This window comes from Chrysochloris asiatica, unplaced genomic scaffold (assembly GCF_000296735.1).
Source record: "Chrysochloris asiatica unplaced genomic scaffold, ChrAsi1.0 scaffold00005, whole genome shotgun sequence".
In the NCBI taxonomy this organism is placed as follows: Eukaryota; Metazoa; Chordata; class Mammalia; order Afrosoricida; family Chrysochloridae; genus Chrysochloris; species Chrysochloris asiatica.
The window spans coordinates 12,252,840-12,273,108 of NW_006408523.1; the positions used below are offsets into that span (position 1 = coordinate 12,252,840).

General features: G+C 37.1%; 1 protein-coding gene and 1 pseudogene across 1 annotated transcript in view; one reads left to right on the plus strand and one right to left on the minus strand.

The window, feature by feature from the left end:
• Nucleotides 1–20,269, plus strand: part of RNF17 (ring finger protein 17) — a 132,881-nt gene that overhangs the window by 90,047 nt on the left and 22,565 nt on the right. Inside the window, exons 25-33 of the mRNA XM_006832058.1 lie at nucleotides 120–235; nucleotides 1,591–1,877; nucleotides 5,096–5,259; nucleotides 7,195–7,314; nucleotides 8,101–8,181; nucleotides 10,669–10,794; nucleotides 12,667–12,723; nucleotides 13,335–13,451; nucleotides 15,128–15,296. Of these exons, the coding sequence (XP_006832121.1) occupies nucleotides 120–235; nucleotides 1,591–1,877; nucleotides 5,096–5,259; nucleotides 7,195–7,314; nucleotides 8,101–8,181; nucleotides 10,669–10,794; nucleotides 12,667–12,723; nucleotides 13,335–13,451; nucleotides 15,128–15,296 (1,237 nt within the window). The remainder of the gene's footprint in view (nucleotides 1–119; nucleotides 236–1,590; nucleotides 1,878–5,095; nucleotides 5,260–7,194; nucleotides 7,315–8,100; nucleotides 8,182–10,668; nucleotides 10,795–12,666; nucleotides 12,724–13,334; nucleotides 13,452–15,127; nucleotides 15,297–20,269) is intronic.
• Nucleotides 17,735–18,133, minus strand: LOC102812697 (annotated as a pseudogene).

Sequence of the window (20,269 nt, forward strand, 5' to 3'; positions counted from 1 at the left end):
ACAACAACAACAACATCTGTTACATTGACTGTCGCCTGTGCTGTTTTTTATATAATGTATGTCTATACAGATAATTTACAAGATATTTGATTTTTTTGTCTGCTATTAAATCACTCCAGGAAAACAGCACAATGTGGCCATTACCTGTGAAAATTTTCTGCAGAGATGAAAAAGGAGAACGCGTTGATGTTTCTAAATACTTGATTAAGAAGGGTTTGGCTTTGAGGGAAAGGAGGTATAGTCTTTTATTCGGAACAGAGGGTTGGAGGGGAAGTGGGCATCTCTTTGTGATGGGACACTTCTTAACTACCTATTTAAATCTTTGTATCTGTCTGTGCTTTCAAAGCAAATTATAATTTGATTGCTCTTAAAGATAACTTATAAACTAATCCTCAGGAAACCATCTCAGAAACAGATTTCTTCAGATTGTATCTTTATTCATACTTACCAGTTCTTGCATGCCTAAACCTCTACTTAAGTACATACTTTTATAGCTTCTTGTCTTTTGACATTTTCTCTAAATCAAAGAAAGAGCATTATACAGTGGGTACCAGATCTGAAGGAGATGGTGGATATGTGGATGCTTAAGTACTTGTCTACCAGCCAAAATGTTGGTGGTTTGAAACCCACCCAGAGGCACCTTGGAAGACAGGCCAGCCATTCTGCTTCTAAAAGGCCCAGCCTTGAAACCCTGTAGAGCACAGCTCTATTCAGGACTAACTCAGGGCTGACCAGTAACAATCACCACCAGATCTGAGCCACTTGGTATCCTTTGCTTAGATGGCAGTGTTTAAGTTTTGTGTTGGAAATTCTGTTAGGTAGGAAATTCAACAAGTATAACTACTAAGGTTTCCATTTTTACAAGAACTCTCACAAGTTCTCTCAGTAATCCACTTATCGTAGTCTCCTTCATATACCTTAAATTAAAAAATCCCAGCCAAAATAAGTGGCTTCTGAGGGGATCTGCTGGGCCAGTTAAATTCAAGGCTCAGAAGGTTATAGCAACTGTTTTTTAGGAATTCCCAAGGGGTAATCTTGATAGATTTTTTTAAAGGACACAGGAAGTCGCAGGGGGCTGTATTGGTAAGAAAAAGACCAGTAAAGTTTTACCAAGGGATTTTTTCCCCCCCCGTTAAAACCTGCTCATTTTCCAAGGGTAGCAAGGACTATCCTATGATAATTTCATTGGGAAACCCTATCCCATCTACCCTACAACCTGATCTTGCCCAAAACTCAAAGAATATTTGAAAAGAACAAGATTTGAGTCTATCAAAGATGGCCAAAACTGCTACCTTGACATAGGGAAAATCTAAAAGTGCAGAATTCTTCAGGGAGTGGTTACAGAGATGGAAATACCACTTTCAGAAGTGTATAGACCTAGATAGAAGATACACCAAGAAACAATAGCTTTATATTTTCATATTCTTGGTTAGAAAAGATTTTTATGACTTGCAGCAATACTTTTTGACTTAGCCACGTTTTGGAGGATTCTTTTTTATATTGTTTACCCCAGAATTCTATGTTCACTTTTGTTTTATATTTGATATATGCTCACTTTTGTTTTATATGTTTTATTTTTGGATGTTTCAGATTTCATAAATTAGGTAACAGTGATTTGTTCTCTGAGAAGTCTCTCAAAATCTCCCTGGAACATAAAGATTCCGTAGTTACAAAGTGTAATAAAAGTGACTATGACCCTGACAAAAAAGCTGCGGATACCTGTGAACACACGGTATCTAAATTTAAGGAGAAAATTTTAGAACCAAAAACGACTGGATGCTACAAACCACCAACTATTCCTAACGTGAAAGTGTTTGAAGCAGTAGTCAGCTGCATTGGTGATGATGGAACTATTTTTGTAGTACCTAAAATGTCAGGTAAGATCTTTTATATTGTGTACGATTAGTCAAGTAATAGGTATTAGCATCAGTTCTCTAGTAAGATGAACATGGATTGAAATAACATTGGTGTGACTCTGTAGGATCAACACTGGACTCAGCCACTCCTTGGAAACCCTATACAGAGCCGCTATGGGTTGGAACCATTTCGATGGCACTTAACAACAAAGTTGGCATTAGTTTGTATGCCATTGTGCCTTTAATTTGTATTTCTTTTTTTATTTACAATATTGTACATCTTTTCTTATATTTGAAGCACTGGTATTCCCACTTTTGCAGAATACCTATGTTGTTTGCTTATTTTCCATTAGGTTATTGCTTTCAGATTATTAGGTCTTAACATATCTCAGGTATTTATCTGTCTTTGGTTTTATGTGTAGCAAATATCTTCTCTCAATTTCTAAGTTGTCAGTTGTCATTTTAGGTTTCTAGAAGAAAAAAATGAAAACATTGCCATCAAGTCAGTTCTGACTCATTGTGACTTCCCTGTAGGCCAGAGTAGAACTGCCCCAAGTCTGTGATCTTTACAGAAGCTGACTTCCACGTCTTTCTACTATAGGGAAGCTAATGGATTTGAACCATTGACAACTTAGTTAACAGCTGGTTCTTTAACCACTGTGCCACTAGGACTCCTTTCTGGAAGAAAAACCCATTGCCATGGAATTGATTACAACTCATCGTGACCCTATCTAGAGTTTCTGAGACTCAAACTTTTTGAGAGCAGATAGCCTCATCTTTTTCCTGCAGAGTGACTGATGGGCTTGAACTGCTGACCATGTGGTTATTATATTGCACCACAAGGGCTATTTTTCTGGAAGAAAAAAATTTTAATTTTAACATGATTGTGTATCTGGGTTTTTTTTTCCTGTCCTTGCATCTTTTTTTTTTTTTAACTTAATGGTGAGATCTGAGATTAGGAAAACATTTCACCATAGGATTTTGTAAAATGTTTGTAATTATGCTTTTTACATTGTCTTTATCCATCCTGGTATTGAACTTTGGAAATATATTTAGGTATTTTCATAGGTTTAATCAATTGTTCAGCCATTTACTTAATACTGCACACATTCCCCAGTGATCTGCGGTGCTGCTGCCTTATTGAACATCAAGTTTCCATATAGGCCTGAGTTGTTTCTGAGCTCACTGTTTGGTTTTATTGCTCTATTTGTTCATACCTGCACCAACACCACAATGTCTTCTTCAGTAAATGCTCTTCTGTTCTGTAAGATGTGTACAGTTTATTTAATATTCTGTAAAACTTGAAATCGATTGGGATCCGTCTCCCTGTCTTGTTCTTCTTTAAGTGTATCTTGGGTCTTTAGCTCTAAATCATATATTTTCTTCACCCTGTTGTTCTTTTGTGATACACTGTGTGCAGAGTATTAGAAGCTCAGAAATGTTAGAGTTCAGGAAGGAGAAGTTTTGAGAAACATCATATACCTCACTAGCTTTGGAAATACAGACAAAAAAAAAAAAGAAATTGATAAACCATTTTTAGGGATAGAAAATTTAAGGGAGGAGGGAAAAGAAATGGTACAAAGATAAAAAAAAAAAGGAGTCCAATTTGTAGAATCTAGATGTTGAAATTTAATAGAATGAATGAGCGTCAGTGCGATGGTGTTGTTGACAGGGAGCCATTGTCAGTCATTGAGATCTTCGTGAGCTGCTCTCCTGATCAGGATTGTGAATATATAAATCCTCGAGAATGGGAAACTTCTGGAGCTGCCTCCCCCTTTCTATTTTTCTTGTTTGTTTTTGCACACCACAAGGCAGCAATGAATTGAGAACGTAGAAATTCATGTTGTTCCATTGTCTGGACAGTCTTTTAAGTATTCATGCAATATTAAATAGGATTTACTGCTAAATCAGCTCCTAGTTAGAATTAGCAAAAATGGTTCAGCCCTTTTCTTTGTTTCCCTTATTTTCCCCATGCTGGGCGGAAGAGTAAAGGTAGTGCCAGGTTTTTCAAGCCTGGCACTTAAGCTGTTTTAGCAACTCTTTCAAAACAAAAAACAAATGTTTATGTTTATTTAGACTGACAAAAATCACAACAAATTACTGGAGAGTGCAGTAGTTTGGAATATTCAGGTCATTCTCAAGATTACTGTAAGCTTCTGTGTGAATGCTTACTGACTACAGCCTGAGGCTCCAGAATGTTCTTTAACTCACAGCAGCTCTAGCAATCACAGGACCTCGTAGTTGTTAAGTGCCATCATGTCAGTTCCAACTCATAGTGAGCCTGTATGGTGTTTCTGAGGAGCGTCTGGTGTGTTTGAACTGCCAAACAGTCTGGTGCTTATCCTACATTGCCACTTCATTAGCTCATAGTAACTCTCCCTATGGATAAGCATATGGTGAATTTGCTACAGTTTTTACCTGTTTTGTCTCTTAAATACTACATACTGTTTAAAAAAAGAAGAAAAAATCTGTTCAAAGAAGAAATCTAAAAGAAGTGATCAATTCTTGAGACCTCTAGCAGTAATACTTAATACAGATGCTGCTTGAAATGTCTGATGAATCTTAACTAAAACGTATTTGCCTTTATGGGCCATTCAGTGTGCTAAATGCTTAATATTTAATCCTCAGCCCTGATAATACAGATTGGCATTATTATGTCCAATTTATAGAAGATTAAACTGTTAGAGGTAAAGGAACTCCCCAAGGTCACACAACTGAAGTGGTAGAACTAGGGTGAAAACTGAGTCCGTTACTCGCTTTCTTTGGAATCCAATTCAGGGGAGATAAAATTAATTGTTTAAATAATGGGCCAGGTAGCAGTAAGTAACAAACTTCAGAATTTGAATTTTATACTTGTAGCATTGTACTATATCTAAGCATAAGGTGTAATACATGACTTATGTTCTATTTTATTTAGTTATACTGTCAAGCTGACACTGTCTAGAACTGGTAGTTCTTTTATATTAGGCTGTCTGGTATGCTTAGAGTTTTTAATAAGATTTGTACTCTGAAAATATTATTTTGTAATCAGAGATCAGAATAATTATTTGCAAGTCAGTTGTATATGTTTTATAACAAACTACTGATTGAAGTAGTTTTATTAAAACTCTGTTTATGTGGTAACTAATATTTAATACCTTATTGTATACTTCATGGATTTACTAAGATATGGTAATTGCTACCTAATGAAAAGTAAAGGGAATTTTTCCTAAATGTTTTATATTTAATAATTCCTTCAGAATTTGAGCTAATAAATATGATGAATGAGATTCAAAATAATTTAAAATGCCTTGGCCTTTTGGAGCCTTACTACTGGAAAAAAGGAGAAGCCTGTGCAGTAAGAGGATCAGATACTCTGTGGTATCGAGGCAAAGTAATGGAAGTTGTTGGTGGCACGATCAGGGTGAGTCCGATATTCTTTTGTGATCTTCTGAGCCTCGATGGTGTTTTGAGCCTAAAATTACAAAACTTTGTTTAAAACATCTTTTAATATGTTCATTCAGTCAGATACACTACATTTTTATTTATAATAAGAATTTTTTGTTTTGTTTTCAAATATATTTAATAACCCGAATAACAAAAAATATTTATAGGTAGAGATTTGTCCACTGGGTAGACCACTGATTTCTATGTAGAATTCCTATTTGCATACAGAGTATGAAACAAAATAACCTGTTTCCTGTATAGGAAATGTGCAAGATCCAGCTAATCTTTCAGGGAAATGATTACTTTACCTTCATCACTCAAGTTCTACTACAAAGTTTTAGAAATGTGTGTGTAATTTGAAAAAACATGTGTATCTAAAAATAGAGATAAAAATACCTCCATTTCACCACAATGCATTCACTACTTAAAGCATTAAGTAAGATTGGTAAACGACTTAATCAGGCTTTCAGCACTGGAAACTTTGAGTTTTAATAAGAAGGGAGGAATAATTCAAGAGTAAAGTCTTATCTGTTTTTACTGTCAGTGTTTATTTTCTATCTGATGGTTAAATCTAACAATTACAGAGCACTTCAGATATTCATGCTTCTTTCAAATACGTGCATTCATATTTTATGCGTTTAGATCATTTTATAATCACAGATGTAGATTCTTATTCCTATCTCCTCCTTTTTAAGTGTCATCAAGTCAGTTCTGACTCAAAGCGACCCTGTATAGGATTTCTAAGGAGTGGGTGGTGAGTTTGAACTGATGACCTTGCACTTCAAACCAAGCTTTCAGTCGAGTGCTTATGAAGAAAATTGAGCTTTACGTTGATTGATGTGCTCAAAGTCACCCAGCTAGTGAGTGGCGATGAGGGAGTTCATTGTACCTAAGCCTCTGATTCCTGCCTGACTTATCCAGTGGCTTAGGCTTTTTCAGCTGTGCTAAGATTTCATAGTTTCACTAGAAATAAAAAGGCTTTAAGCATCTGGATACTTAAAGATAAATGTGTTTATATGCAGATAGGTCAGCTTTCACTTAATTTGAAGTTATCAGATAATCCATACTCTTTTTCTGTCATACAGAATAAATTGAAATTCAGCTGGCTTTAAGTTATCATAGTTTATGGACTATACGTAACTGGAATCCACATAATTTAAGATGGTTCCTGTTAAGTGCTGTTGAGTCGATTCCAACCCATGGCGACCCTCTTAAAATTTCTCATACTGTCTAAATCCCTCAGTTTATAGTAATTTATCTAGAAGTATTTTGCTATTTTAATCACCTTTTTCCTGTAGTTACTTTACGTTTCAAGTATATGTTGTACATTTTCCATTCTTTATCCTGATATCTTTTCAAAATTTATTGTATGATCCACATTAAGAAATCCTATATTTTGATTCAGTATACATGTATGTAAGTATATAGCTAAAACTTAATGTGAAATTATAGTCACTCCACCTACCTATGATGTACTCAGATATTTTTTATTCAATTCTGTTTCATTTTTTAAATGCTAATTACCAAGCCAACCAAACTAGACAATGATATGTTCAATTTGGGGGGACAGAAGAAGCAACTTACTCGTATTTCTTATTCTTAAAACTATTTATATAATGAATTACCAGAATTGTAGTATTTCATAAAGGGACTCCTCAAGGAATTTGTAAAGCTAATAAAACCTAGTATGTATAAAAAGGGGAGAAAATGCTTTGGCACATAAGTTATATATCAGAAACTAGATTGACAGTGAAGTTTGATATTTGACACACCATGGGATGATGGAGTGTAGCATGCCTTTTTTCAAACTCAAATTTAGTTCTTTCCGGAATGTCTTTTTAAAAAAATACTGGAGTTCCTTCTCCACTTTAGTGATAAATTTGAATTACAATTTTTATTTGGTGTATTTCAGGTACAATATTTAGATCATGGATTCATTGAGAAGATTCCACAATGTCATCTTTACCCTATTTTGCTATACCCTGATACGCCCCAGTTTTGTATTCCATGTCAGCTCTACAATACCATACCTGTGAGTCAACCCTAATTTGTGAGATGACTGATTCTTAATGTTTTTATTAATAATTTTAAGGAGTTAGAATGTAAAGCAAAAATCCCTTTCAGTTGTAACAAAAATGGTAACATACCTAGAAATAACTTTAATCAAAAGTACAAGAACTAAGTGAAGAAAATGACAAAATTGTATTAAAGGATATAAAAAATTGGAACAAGAGGCAAAATATGTTCATACATGGAATATATCAAAGTAAATATATTCCTTCATTATTTAAAATTATAATAAATTTAGAAATCAGATAAAGAAATCGCCTATTATCTCTTTGTGGCTCAAAGATTGAGAGCAGGTTGACTGGGCCATTCTGGTCAGTGTAGTAATCTCAAGAACTGACTGGGGATGGAGGGCCCATTCACTCACGTGTCTGTTGGCCTCAATTCCTTCCCATGTCATCCTCTCAACATATAAAATAAAAATATAACATTTACTGCTCTTAAATAAGTATACCTTACAGGTGTTGTACAAGCACCGCATTGGGATAGTGGTCTCTATTTAAAGTTTTAAATGTGATATTTTGTTTTTAGTATAGGTTTATAGTTTTATAGTGTGTACCATCAGTGAAAACTTAGTCAAATAATTCGTTTCTTAAGATTGTTTTTATCATACATCATTGATATTCTCTGATAATTGTTTGCATGTCTACTGTTGTCTGTTTATGGCAACTTTAGTATGCCTTAATTTGCTTCCTGTGTTGTCTGTGTTTTATGAAAGTGTAAAAGTACCTGAGTTTATTACTCCCATTAGGTCGGGAATGTCTGGCAACCAGATGCAATAGGACTCCTCCAGGAACTGCTGTCAAAGAGAGAGGTGGAAATTCACATTATGGTAATTTGTATTTAAAACATACGTGTTGTTGTTGTTAAGTGCTGTCAGTTACAACTCATAACAACCTTATATAGGGTTTCAAAGACAGGAAATCTTGGCAGGAGCAGAAAGCCTCATCTTTCTCCAGCGGAGCAGTTGGTGAACCAGAACCGCAGACCTTATGGTTCGCAGTACAGTGCTTGTCCTGTAGAGTCACTGTGCTCCCATCAAACACATCATTTGCCACAAAGTGTTATAACTAACATTATTTGAGATTTATTTTTAGCAATCAATTTTTTATCATCCTATATAAATGTGAATTTTTCATTAACATAAAAGGAGCTATGTTTTGTTTTTAATTTTTTAACAAAAAGAATTCTTTGATTCTTAGGTTCGAATAAGCCTAATTTTGAGCAAGTTTTTGAAGTGTCCTAAGCATTAAAGTTAGTAATTTGAAAAATTCATTAACAGTGACTTGCTTTGTACCAGGGAGCATTGTATTAAAAAATTGGAGGTATTATGTATACTTGGAGTCATTTTCAGTAGGATATTATGTATGTAACGCTATGTTAAAGGAGCTTGGGTGGTGGTGTAGAGTAAGCACTGGACTGTCCACCACACGATTTGCAGTTCAATCCCAACCTCTCCATGGGAGAAAGTTGAGGCTGCTCTCATAATGGTTTAGTCTTGGAAACCCTATACCGAGTCACTGAGTCAGAATTGGCTCTATAGCAGTGGGTTATGGTGGGTTAAGTCAGGGGCTGGGGGTTTGAGAAGCATCTACCATGATCCCTGTCCTCGACCACCTTTAGTTTGTAAGATAGCATGTATCCCTAAAATATTAACACCACAAAGTAGGATGCGGAGAGCTAACTGACTGACTGGTAAAAGTACTGCAGTAGGAATTGCCAGATGGTGAGAGCTTAGGTAACCCTTTACAAAAGATGGTAACCTTTTTCTGGCTGGAAAAAGGAATGGAGAGACAGAAGTAAGAGTGTATAATTTTAGTAACTAGTTTCACTATTTGACTAGAATAATAGAGATTTTCCAAGGAGCAGCAGTAACTAATAGTATTCATGAGAGGTAGGGGTCATCATCAGTGATGCTGCCCTGGAAGTTTGAGCAGTGTGGTAATCAGAATAACTTGAGGGGTGCAGTTCCTGAGACGGTGGTCCTTAGACACCCTTCAAGCCTGGAACTGAACCCACCCCTGGGTGGGTATAAACTTTTAGCCATACAGTGTTGTGTTTTTGTTAGGTGCCATGGAGTCAGTTCCAACTCATAGCAACCCTGTGCATAGTAGAGTGAAACACTGCCGGGTTCTGCACTGTCTTTACAATCAGTAGACAGGTCTGTAAAGGGAGGGATGTACTCCTCAGTACCACCAACCATATCAGACCAACAAGGCATCATTTTCCAACAACAAAGCTCAGGAGACGGTCCAAACCCACTAGCCACTCTACAGGAGAAAGATGAGGCATTATTCTGCAACCATGAAGATTTACAGCCTCGGAAACCCTATATAGGGTCCCTGTGAGTTGGAATCAACTCATTGGCAGTGAGTGGGGTTGGGCTAGAGAAGACATCACTATTAGGGTGACAGTTGATGGTGAGAGGAAAAGCCATGCAGCTACTTGGGAGAAAAGTGCAAAGACCCCCAAGGTAGGAGTATAATTGGCATGCTTGGGGAAGGACAGGCAAAAAAGCCCCTGCAGTAGGAGCAGCCGAGCAGAGGGAACTAGTGGTAGGCTGCGGAAGGAGAATTGTTACCACTAGAGGTTTTGAGCGAAGGAGTGATGTGATCTAACATTCCATTTTCATATTTTCACTCTGGCTGCTTTATTGATAAACTACTGGATGGTACAAAAAGAAGTAGGGAGATCTGTTAAGGAGACAACAAAAATAATGCAGTACAGATAGGAGGTAGTACCGGAAGTGATGAGAAACGGCCATCTTTATCAGTCGTATTTAATAGCCAGTAATTATAAATGGGCTTTACTAAGAGTTTGAAAGCCATTATCATTGTTTCACTGACGATGTGGCTGTCTGCTTTCCTAAAACATTTACAGCCTCAGAAACTCTCTGGGGCAGTTCTGCTCTGTCCCTTAGGCTTGCTAGGAGTCTGAATTAGCAGGGGCGGGGGGCAGTTTGTTTTGTCATGACGTCTTATTTTAGACTGTTGTAAATTTTCTGATTAATAATAGTTTTGGATTTTCGCCAAACTTCATTTCTTCACAACTGAGCATGCCTAATACCATTTAAAGATGATGTAGAGAAGTAAATAGCAGGAAAATTCTATAGATTCATAAGTAATGTTTATATTAACCAAAGAAATGTGATTAATGTTTTATAACCTGCCAAATTACCAGGAAGACAATTTAAATAAATCTAGTCTGGTCAAATTGTGATAAAATGGTGATTGTCAGAAGTCTACTTTCATATCGACCTGCTATAAAATTATAGTCATCAAGCAAACTTTGTTTATAATGATCTTTATTGAACTTGTAGACACTACCTGAAAATCCATGGGAGAAGTTATCTATTCTTCTCTATTTCGATGGAATGTCACTTTCTTTTTTTATGGCATACCATACGTATTGTACAGTTGGACATTCTGAGGAAGTGTTGAAAGAAGTAAGTGAACAGTTTTTCTATTTTGTTTAAAGTTCACATTTTGTCTTGTACTACAATTCTAAATATAACTGTATATATCTGCAATTTTAAGAGTCTAGAGAATTTGAAATTCTTAATGGGCAAAACAGTACGCTCTGTCATGCTTTTATAAATGCTGTGAAGTAAGACTTTAATTTCATTAAGATTCAGTTAATGTTTCTGTATCTTAACGAGTCTTGTTAACAAAACAACTAGGTAATTGTTTATCTGATGTTTCAGTGTAGGGATGTGTGTTGTACAGTTTTCACAGACTTCACTGTGAAAAAGGCCTCTTGCCCCAGATAGGAGTCCAATGTGGCACGGGACTGCAAGGTTGGTTTGAACTGCAAGGTTGGTGGTTCAAGCTCACTATTCACTCCTCGGAAACCCTATACAGGGTTGCTATGAGACAAAACCGACTCTATGGCACTTAACAACAACAACAATATCCTTAATAAACATCATTTTGTGTTGCATGGTGCCATAAATCCTCTACAGAAATAGGGTACACATCATGACTAAAATCATTAAGATTTTTATAGAAATGTATTTTTTCATTTTAACTTTTTATTGTGAATTAAGTGAAGCTTTGCAGACCAGATCTTTATGTTTACATTCAACAAATTATATACGTTGCTTCATCTCAGTGATTACAATCCCCTCCATGCAATAACAGTTATCAGGTTTCCTCCCTTCTCAACTATGCCCTTTTCATATTGAATGATTGACCATCCCATGGTGAGGGTACTTTGCTAGTGTTGTCCCTTCCCTCCCACCCCCATGGCCTTATAAACCTATCTACTGCCTGGCTAGAAATTGGGCCACAAGGGTGAGTTCCTCTCCAGACCTGAAGGGTAGTCAAGGGTCATAGTCTCTCTTAGGTTCCACTAGTCTCTTTTTGACCAGTAAACCCAGTCTTTTTTTTTTTTTTTAATTAAATAATTTTGAATTTTATTCCACATTTTCTCCCACTGTTTCCAGGACCCTCTACTGTGATACCTTTCAAGGCAGATGATAGTTCTTCTGGTCTCCAAGTCGTGGAGACTGATGGTCACAGATTCCATTAGTCCACTGAAGTAATTGATTCCCAGTCTGTTCAGTTCTTATCGCGCTTCTTTCTTACACACATGGAGCGGCACCTTACTTGTTCATTTCTTTAAAATTCATTTTAGTGATAGTCAGTAATCAAATCTTGAGTTTTCTGTTCAATATAGAGAAATACCTTTTCTCTATAATAAAAATTGAGATTTCTGCCAACTTTTTCTCATGAGCCCAGGGAAGAATGTGAGTGTATGCATGCTTATTCATGTTTGTAGAAAAGCTGTTCTGCTTTTTGAGCTGGTTTATAAAGATTACTTAGTTTTTCTCTTCCACTTGTATGATTCAACGTGAACATTCTAAAGAGAAATTAAGAGCTCCCACTTTCTTATAATAAACTAATTACCACAGACATGTGTTTAGCATAATTTTGAAGATTCTTATTATTGAAATGTTAACTTAGAATAGTAGTTCTTCCTGTAGTTTGGAGTCTTGGTGGCACAGTGGCTAAGTGTTTGCCTGCTAACCAAAAAGTTGACCATGTGAACCTGGGTGCCAGTCACTCTACAGGAAGAAGATGTAGCAGTCTGCTTCCATAAAGGTGACATCCTTGGAACCCTTATGGGACCATTTTATTGGCCTGTAGGGTCACTGAGTCAGAATCGACTCAACAGCAATAGGTCTGATGTTTATTTTCTAGTTGAAATCACTTAAAAGTTGTCAGTAAGGATAAGCACCCAAGTTTTTGTGGGAATGAAATGTTACGAAAGTATTTTAAAATAATACGATGTGATTAAATTTGCTAATATATTTCAGAAACCAACAGATTGTAACAAAAAGTTTGAAGAGGAAAGTTGGGCGATAAGGTTTGAGGTAAGTTTCAACACAAATATTTTGGGAACTTAGGAAACTTCATAAATATAAAAGGGCTGACAAAAATTCAGAAATAATATCCTTTGTTTTTTAAATAACAGCTTTACTGAGATAAAATCTGAATACTGTAAGATTCACTCTTGAAGTACAAAGTCAGTATTTTTGCAGTATTTTTATAAAGTTGTAAAACCATCTGCCGACCTTGTGGTTCACAGTCCAGTGCTGACCCTGCAGCAGCACAGCAGATTACAGCTAACAACCTAGGAACTCCTGTAGGGTAGTTGTGCTCTGTCATGCTCTGTCAGTTTTAATCGACTCTGTAGCATAAAACAGTGTCTAAGCATGTATACAGAAATAAAGTTAGACCTTTTTTTTTTTTTTCCAAAACCTTTAAAAACAGTTTTCAAATTGGGGAACAAAAGAATACTAACAGTCTTTTGTTTAGTCGCCACATTTTGGTCCTACTAAATAAGACCATTTTGCAGTATTCAGTATCTTAACAGTGCTTCCTTTTTGCAAAGAAACTAAATTGGCATTCTGATAAATTTTTATAATGTACTGGGTTTTTGGAATTACCATTCTGAAATTTGAATTTATTTGTGGTGTTTTAGGAATTACTTTTATCTGAAACTGAGACGCCTATTCTCCCACCATATTTGTCATCATCTCTACCTCCTCCAGAAGAACTCTATGCTGTTCAAGTTAAGCACGTTGTCTCACCTAATGAAGTAGGTAATCGAAGTGATTAGTTGGTGCTTCAAATCCTAAGCAATCTTGCTCTTAAACTGTAGGATTGACTTCTTATTTCCACCTCCATGACTTTAAATGACTGAAAATCAGTGACTTCTGCATTGCCCCACCTTCAGATTTCCTTTTCAGGCATTTGTTTGCATTTCATAAGGCATCTGTTTTATCAAGTGTTTCTTGTTAAACACTTGCTGGGTTATCAGTGTGTGGTGTAGCTTTAGTTAGTGGTTTATTAGATATTTAGGCTTTTACTAGCTGAAATTGTTGTTAAACATGTTGACTCCTCTTCCCTCTCCACACACCAGCTCTGGATGCTCTTTGCCCTGCTGTTTTCCGTACCACGTATCACCTTCTATTACACTGTCATGGTTTGATTGTTAGGGTTGCCTGTATCTCCCCACTAGAATGTAACTTCATAAAGACTAACTGATGGATCCCAAACCTAGAATAGCACCTGACATACATAATGTTGTTGTTGTTGTTGTTGTTGTTGTTAAAGTGGCGTGGAGTCGGTTCCGACTTATAGCGACCCTGAACAGGGTTTCCGAGACTGTAAATCTTTACGGGAGCAGAAAGCCTCATCTTTTTTCCTGCGGAAAAGCTGGTAGTTTTCAAACTGCTGACCTTGAAGTTAGCAGCCCAATTCGTAACCACTACGCTACCAGAGCTCCTTGACATACATAATAAGCTCCCAATAAATACTGACTGAGTAAATCATTGCACTAAAGAAAATTCATTTTATATGCTCTTGGCTGACGAAGGATGGAGGGAAGAAAGACAAATTAAGTAGCGTAGGCATTCCTTCATAAATTTTACTTACTATACTATTCTTTCACAGGCAGGGGGAAGGATTTGCTCTACAACTAGTGTTGTAGTATGCAACTGTTGATATTTATAATGATTTTTTAAATTATTGCTGCATAACAAAAACTCCAAACAGCCACTTAAAACAAATATGAGGTCAGGAATCCAGGAGCAGCTTAATTTAAATAGTCTAACTTGGAATCAGGATGTTGGTTGTTGTTGTTGTTATGTGCCGTGGAGTCAGTTCCGACTCATAGCGACCCTGTACGGGGTTTGCGAGGCTGTAAATCTTTACGGGAGCAGAAAGCCTCATCTTTCTCCCGTGGAACAGCTGGTAGTTTCGAACTGCTGTCCCTGAGGTTCGCAGCCCGATTCGTAACCACTACACTACCAGAGCTCCTCAGGATGTTGGTAGGGGCAACAGAATCCACGTCCAAGAAGACTAACTTGATGTGGCTGTTCACTGGAGGACTTGGTTCCTCGCTTCTCCTTTGGACTGCTCAGAACATGAATGCGGGCTTGCCTGACTGAATAGTCTGAGAGCATGCCTCCAAGACAGAAACCACATTGTCTTTACAAGAGGGCTTCTGAAAGTTAGTAGAAAAGCAAATTTAACAGAAAATGGATTTTTTCCATGAACTTTTTGAAGCTCTCTCCTAATTTAATCTCAGCAGCTGACATTATACTCCTTTGGTCGCAAATGTTACTTTTGTTTGTTATACTGTGGGAAGGGGGCAAGAATCACTGGGGACCATGATTGGAGACTTTGCCATGATAATTCTGTTATTATAAATGAATATTAGAAATTACAGAATGTGAAAGTTGTTTTCTTCCGTCTTCGTCTTCTACTTAGGTGTATATTTGCATTGACTCTGTAGACAATTGTAATCTGGTTTCCCAACATAATGACACAGACGATGATGGAGTCAGCTGGGACTCGGGATCTGAGAGCCTTGATGAAGCACTACAAAGACTTAATAAAAATACAGAGATATTACTTCCTCTCACAGATTTTAGAACAGGTATACTTAGTTTCTGAGTTACATGTGATTCCTAATAAAACTTTATTTTAGTGGGTTGAGAGACTGGGCTATCTCTAATGTTAACTTCTATAATTCACTTTACATTTATAGTGTCTTGGAATTCTCAAGTTACCCCTAAATGTTAATCTTCCTCATATTTAGATGAATACAGTGAACCAAGATAAATCTAGTAATGGGGGTGGGCCACTCAAAACTTTCCACAAAAATCAAGTTTTTTGGAAAATTGTCTTCACAACGATGATTTTGTAAACTAGAGGTTTGAGTAGTAGCTCAACATTTTTAAGTGGCGTCCTGGTGTGGGGCTGTAGGCTAAACACTGGACTGCTGACCTTAAGATCAGCAGTTCAAACCAACCAACCTTTTCTCAGAAACCCTAGAAAGGGTCACTCTGAGTTAGAACTGAGTGAATGGAACGTAACAATATGCAGACCTTAATGACAAATTTAATTACAAGCTACCTAAGTTGATGACTTTCTGGGTATTTTGGGGAAGAGGGCTTCAGATTGTTTCCTGTTCTGTAAGAATAAGACAAATTCCTACTATCTTTTTTATTTCCAGTCCACTTCTATTTAGTATATACATTTTACAAGGAAAACGCATCTAGTGACTGGTGTGTTGACAATCCCTTGTTGTATACAAAGAGTGACTTCTATGTATCTTGTCACTGTTACACATACCATTTTAGTTCGTTTTAATATTTTTATATATATTGAAGGAGGATAGTTCAGCAAAGACAAAAGAAGTGTTTTAAGGTATGAATTTGTACAAGTTGATTCCTAGGCAAATGCCTATTAAATATACATTTGAATAAGGAACTTATATTGACAATAGGAGTCTTGGTGTGGCACTGTGGGACAAAGCACTGGACCAGAGGGTTAGTTTGAACCACAAGGTTGGCCATTCAAACTCACCAGTTTCACCATGGAAACCCTGTATGGGGTTGCTATAAGTTAGAACCGACTCAGTGGCACTTAATAGCATTGGCAATTAAAAAAAAAAAAGTTACGTTCTATTTTGAGGAGATGAAACTTCACTGATTTGTTAAAGCTGGAAATAACAGTAAAATTTGGAAGCAAGTCATGATTTCCTCTGCAGAATACCTTTATTAGAGCAGCTTTTCTGCTAGTCTTTCGGTGATCTCCTACCACTAGTCAGTCAGTTTATCATTGTGTGATGGCTTGTGTGTTGTTGTGATGTTGGAAGCTCTATCACCGATCTTTTAAATACCAGAAGGGTCATCCATGGCAGACAGGTTCAGCTAAGCTTCCAGATAAAGACAGATCAGCAAGAAGGAAAGGCTGAACACTTCTTATTGATGAGCCACCGAAAACCTTCTCAATAGCACTGAAACATTTTCTAATTCAATGCCAGAAGAAGAGCCCCTCAGCTTGGAAGATACTCAATACAACTAGGGAAGAGCTGCCTCCTCAAAGTAGAGTTGACCATAATGATGTTAATAGAGAAAAGCTTTCGGGATCATCATTTGCTGATGGGGCACAATTCAAAGTGAGAAGAAACAGCTACAAGCATCCAGTGTAATTGGAATATGGAATACACAAAGTATTAATCTAGGAAAATTGGAAATCGTCAAAAATGAAATGGAATGCATAAAAATCTACATCCTTGGCATTAGCTTAAATGGACTGGTATTGGCCATTTTGAATCTGACAATCATATGGTTTACAAGACAAAAAACATCAAATTGAAGAGGAATGGCATTACATTCATCATCAAAAAGAACATTTCAAGATCTAACTTGAAGTACAATGCTGTCTGTGATAGGATAATACCCATACACCTACAAGGAAAACCATGGAGTCCTGGTGTAGTGCTATAGGATCATCACTGGGCTACTCACTACAAGGTTGATGATTCAAATCCACCAGCTGCTCCTTAGAAACCCTATACAGGGTCGCTGAATTGACTCAGTGGCACATAACACAACAATATGGAAAAGCCAGTTAATACCACTATTACTCAAATTTACACACCAACCACTAAAGCCAACAATGATTTGGGTTAATGCACTGGACTGCAAAGTTGTTTTGAACCATAAGTTTGATGGTTCAGACTACCAGTCGCTCCTCAGAAACCCTACACAGGGTCACTATGGGTCAGAACTGACTCGACGGTACTTCACAACAACCATCACCGACTTCTTCATTCTGAAATTCATCTAACATGCAATCAGAATGCATTGATAGTTACTGGGGATTGGAGTGGGAAGGTTGGAAACAAAGAGGGAAGGGTCAGTAGTTGGAAAATATGACCTTGGTGATAGAAATGGAACGGTGCTGATGTCACATAATAGAAATTTGAAAGGCCAGTGACTTCCGCATTGCTTCACCTTTTTTTTTCTTTTTAAGATTTTAGGGTTTATTTATCCTCTGGTGAAAAATCCAGTCACCGCAGAATATTTATTTCTTCTTTTTGCCAGCACCAACATTGGCCTTTGCAGTCCCCCGACTTTCTTCATTCAGTTTTTGCGTTCCTTGCACTGTTTTCTGGAGGTTTTCTTCTTCTCATACAGGCTGTGTCTTGCAAGTCTGTGTTTGGGTTCATTTTTCTTTACATAATCCAAGGAATCGTAAATCATGCCGAAGCCAGTAGTCTTGCCACCACCAAAAATGGGTTCTGAATCCAAACACAAAGATGACACCTGGTGTTGTCTTATACATTTTGGTAAGTTTTTCCCGAATTTCTGTCTTAGATACTGTTGCCTTCCTGGGGTGAAGGACATCAATGACCATTTGTTTCCGCTGAAGTAATCGGTTGGTCATGAATTTCCTTGTCCGGATAGTTACTGTGTCATTCATGATGGTGGCAGACGCTCAGATGGCCGGGAGGGAAAAAAAGTGCTTCACCTTTTTAAAGCAACATAAAAGGCAGTTGTACATTGTAATGGTAGAAGTTTTGTAACAAAAACAGGTGAGTGGTTAATCTTACAGTCCAGAAACAAGAGGACCCTAGGACCATCAAGGGAGAAGAACACAAGCAGAATGTGGGACCTTATCCAGAGAAGCAGCGACGCCAGAGATGGAGGCAGAGATAAGGACATAGAGAGAGGGAGCAGCTGAGGACTCCAGATTCATGGGAAGAGAGGGACTGAGAGCCGGTGGCTAGGAGGCAGACATGCAGAAAGTGCCCTTTGGAGGTGTAAATTATTGGACATGCCTGAGTTTGTTGTTTTTTTTTTTTTTTTAAAAAGCTAAAGTGAATATAGAGAAATACTGTTAACTGATGGTACATGGAGGGGATTATAATCATTGTAATGAAACAAAGTGTATGATTTGTTGAGTATAAAACTGATGATCTGCCCTGTAAAGTTTCACTCAATTCACAATAAAAACCTTAAAAAAAAAAAAAAAAAAAAAAGCAGCTGTACACATGGATTTCACAAGCTGGAAATCAAGTTGACTACATCTGTGGGAAGAGATGGTAGAGAAACTCAGTATCATCAGCCAAATCAAGCCCAGGGGGCAAGTGTGGAATAGACCATCAGTTCTCTTACACAAGTTCAGATTGAAACTGAGGAAATTTAAAACAAATCCACGAGAGCCAAAATATGACCTTGAATATATTCCCAGCTGAATTTAGAGACCATCTCCAGAAAAGATTTGATGCATTAGACACTGTGATCAAGAACCAGAAAAACTGTGGGATGAGTTCAAGAACATCATACAGGAAGAAAGCAAAAAGCCGTTAAAAAGACAGGAAAGAAAGAAAAGACTGAAATGGATGTCAGAAGATAAACCTGCTCTTCAGCATAGTAAAGATAAAGTGCATGGAAGAAATGGAGGAGGTAAAAGAGCTGAACAGAAAATTTCAAAGGGCAGTTCGTGAAGACAGAGTCAAGTATTTATAATTAAACGAGCAAAGACATGGATTCAGAAAGCTAAAAGCAAAAGCATGCTCAGCATTTCTCAGCTGAAGAAAAAAATTTAAGTCTCTATTTACACTATTTGAAGGATTTTATGTGGAAAATATTGACTGATGCAGAAACTATCAAAAGAAGATGGGAGGTATAGAGAGTCACTGTACCAAAAATAATTGGCCTTTGTTCAACCATTTCAACAGGAAGCATATGATCAAGAGTCAATGCTACTGAAGGAACAAGTCCAAGCTGCACTGAAGACATTGGCAGAAACACAAGAGTCTAGGAATTGATGAAATGCAAATTGAAAATTTGTAATAAACAGATGCAGTCTTGGAAGCACTCACTCATCTATGTCAAGAAACCTGGAATATAGCTACCTGGTAAACTGATTGGAAGAGATTCATATTTGTGCCCATTCCAAAGAAAGGTAGCTAACAGAATGCAGAAGTCATTGAACAATATCATTAATATCACATGCAAATAAAATCTTGCTGAAGACCTTTCAAAAACGGTTACAGCAGTACATTAACAGGGAACTGCCAGAAATTCAGACTGGATTCAGAAGAGAACTTGGAATGAGGGATATCGTTGCCGACAGCAGATGTGTCTTGGCTAAAAGCAAAGTATACCATGAAGTTGTTAACTTGTGTTTTATTGACTATTGAGATGCATTTGACAGTGTGGATCTTTACAAACATTGTGAAGAGTTGGATATTCCAGAACAATTCATTGTGCTCATGAAGAACCTGCATATAGACCAAAAGGCAATTTTTCAATCAATACAAGGGCATACTAAATGGTTTTAAATTAGGAAAAGTGTGTGCCAGGGTTGTATCCATTCACTACACATATTCAGCTCTGGTAGCGTAGTGGTTACAAATCAGGCTGCGAACCGCAAGGTCAGCAGTTCAAAACTACCAGCTGTTTCATGGGAGAAAGATGACGCTTTCTGCTCCCGTAAAGATTTACAGCCTCGGAAACCCTGTACAGGGTCGCTATGTGTCGGAACCGACTCCACGGCACATAACAACAACAACAATTCAGTCTGCTTATGGAGCAAAGCATCCGCTAAACT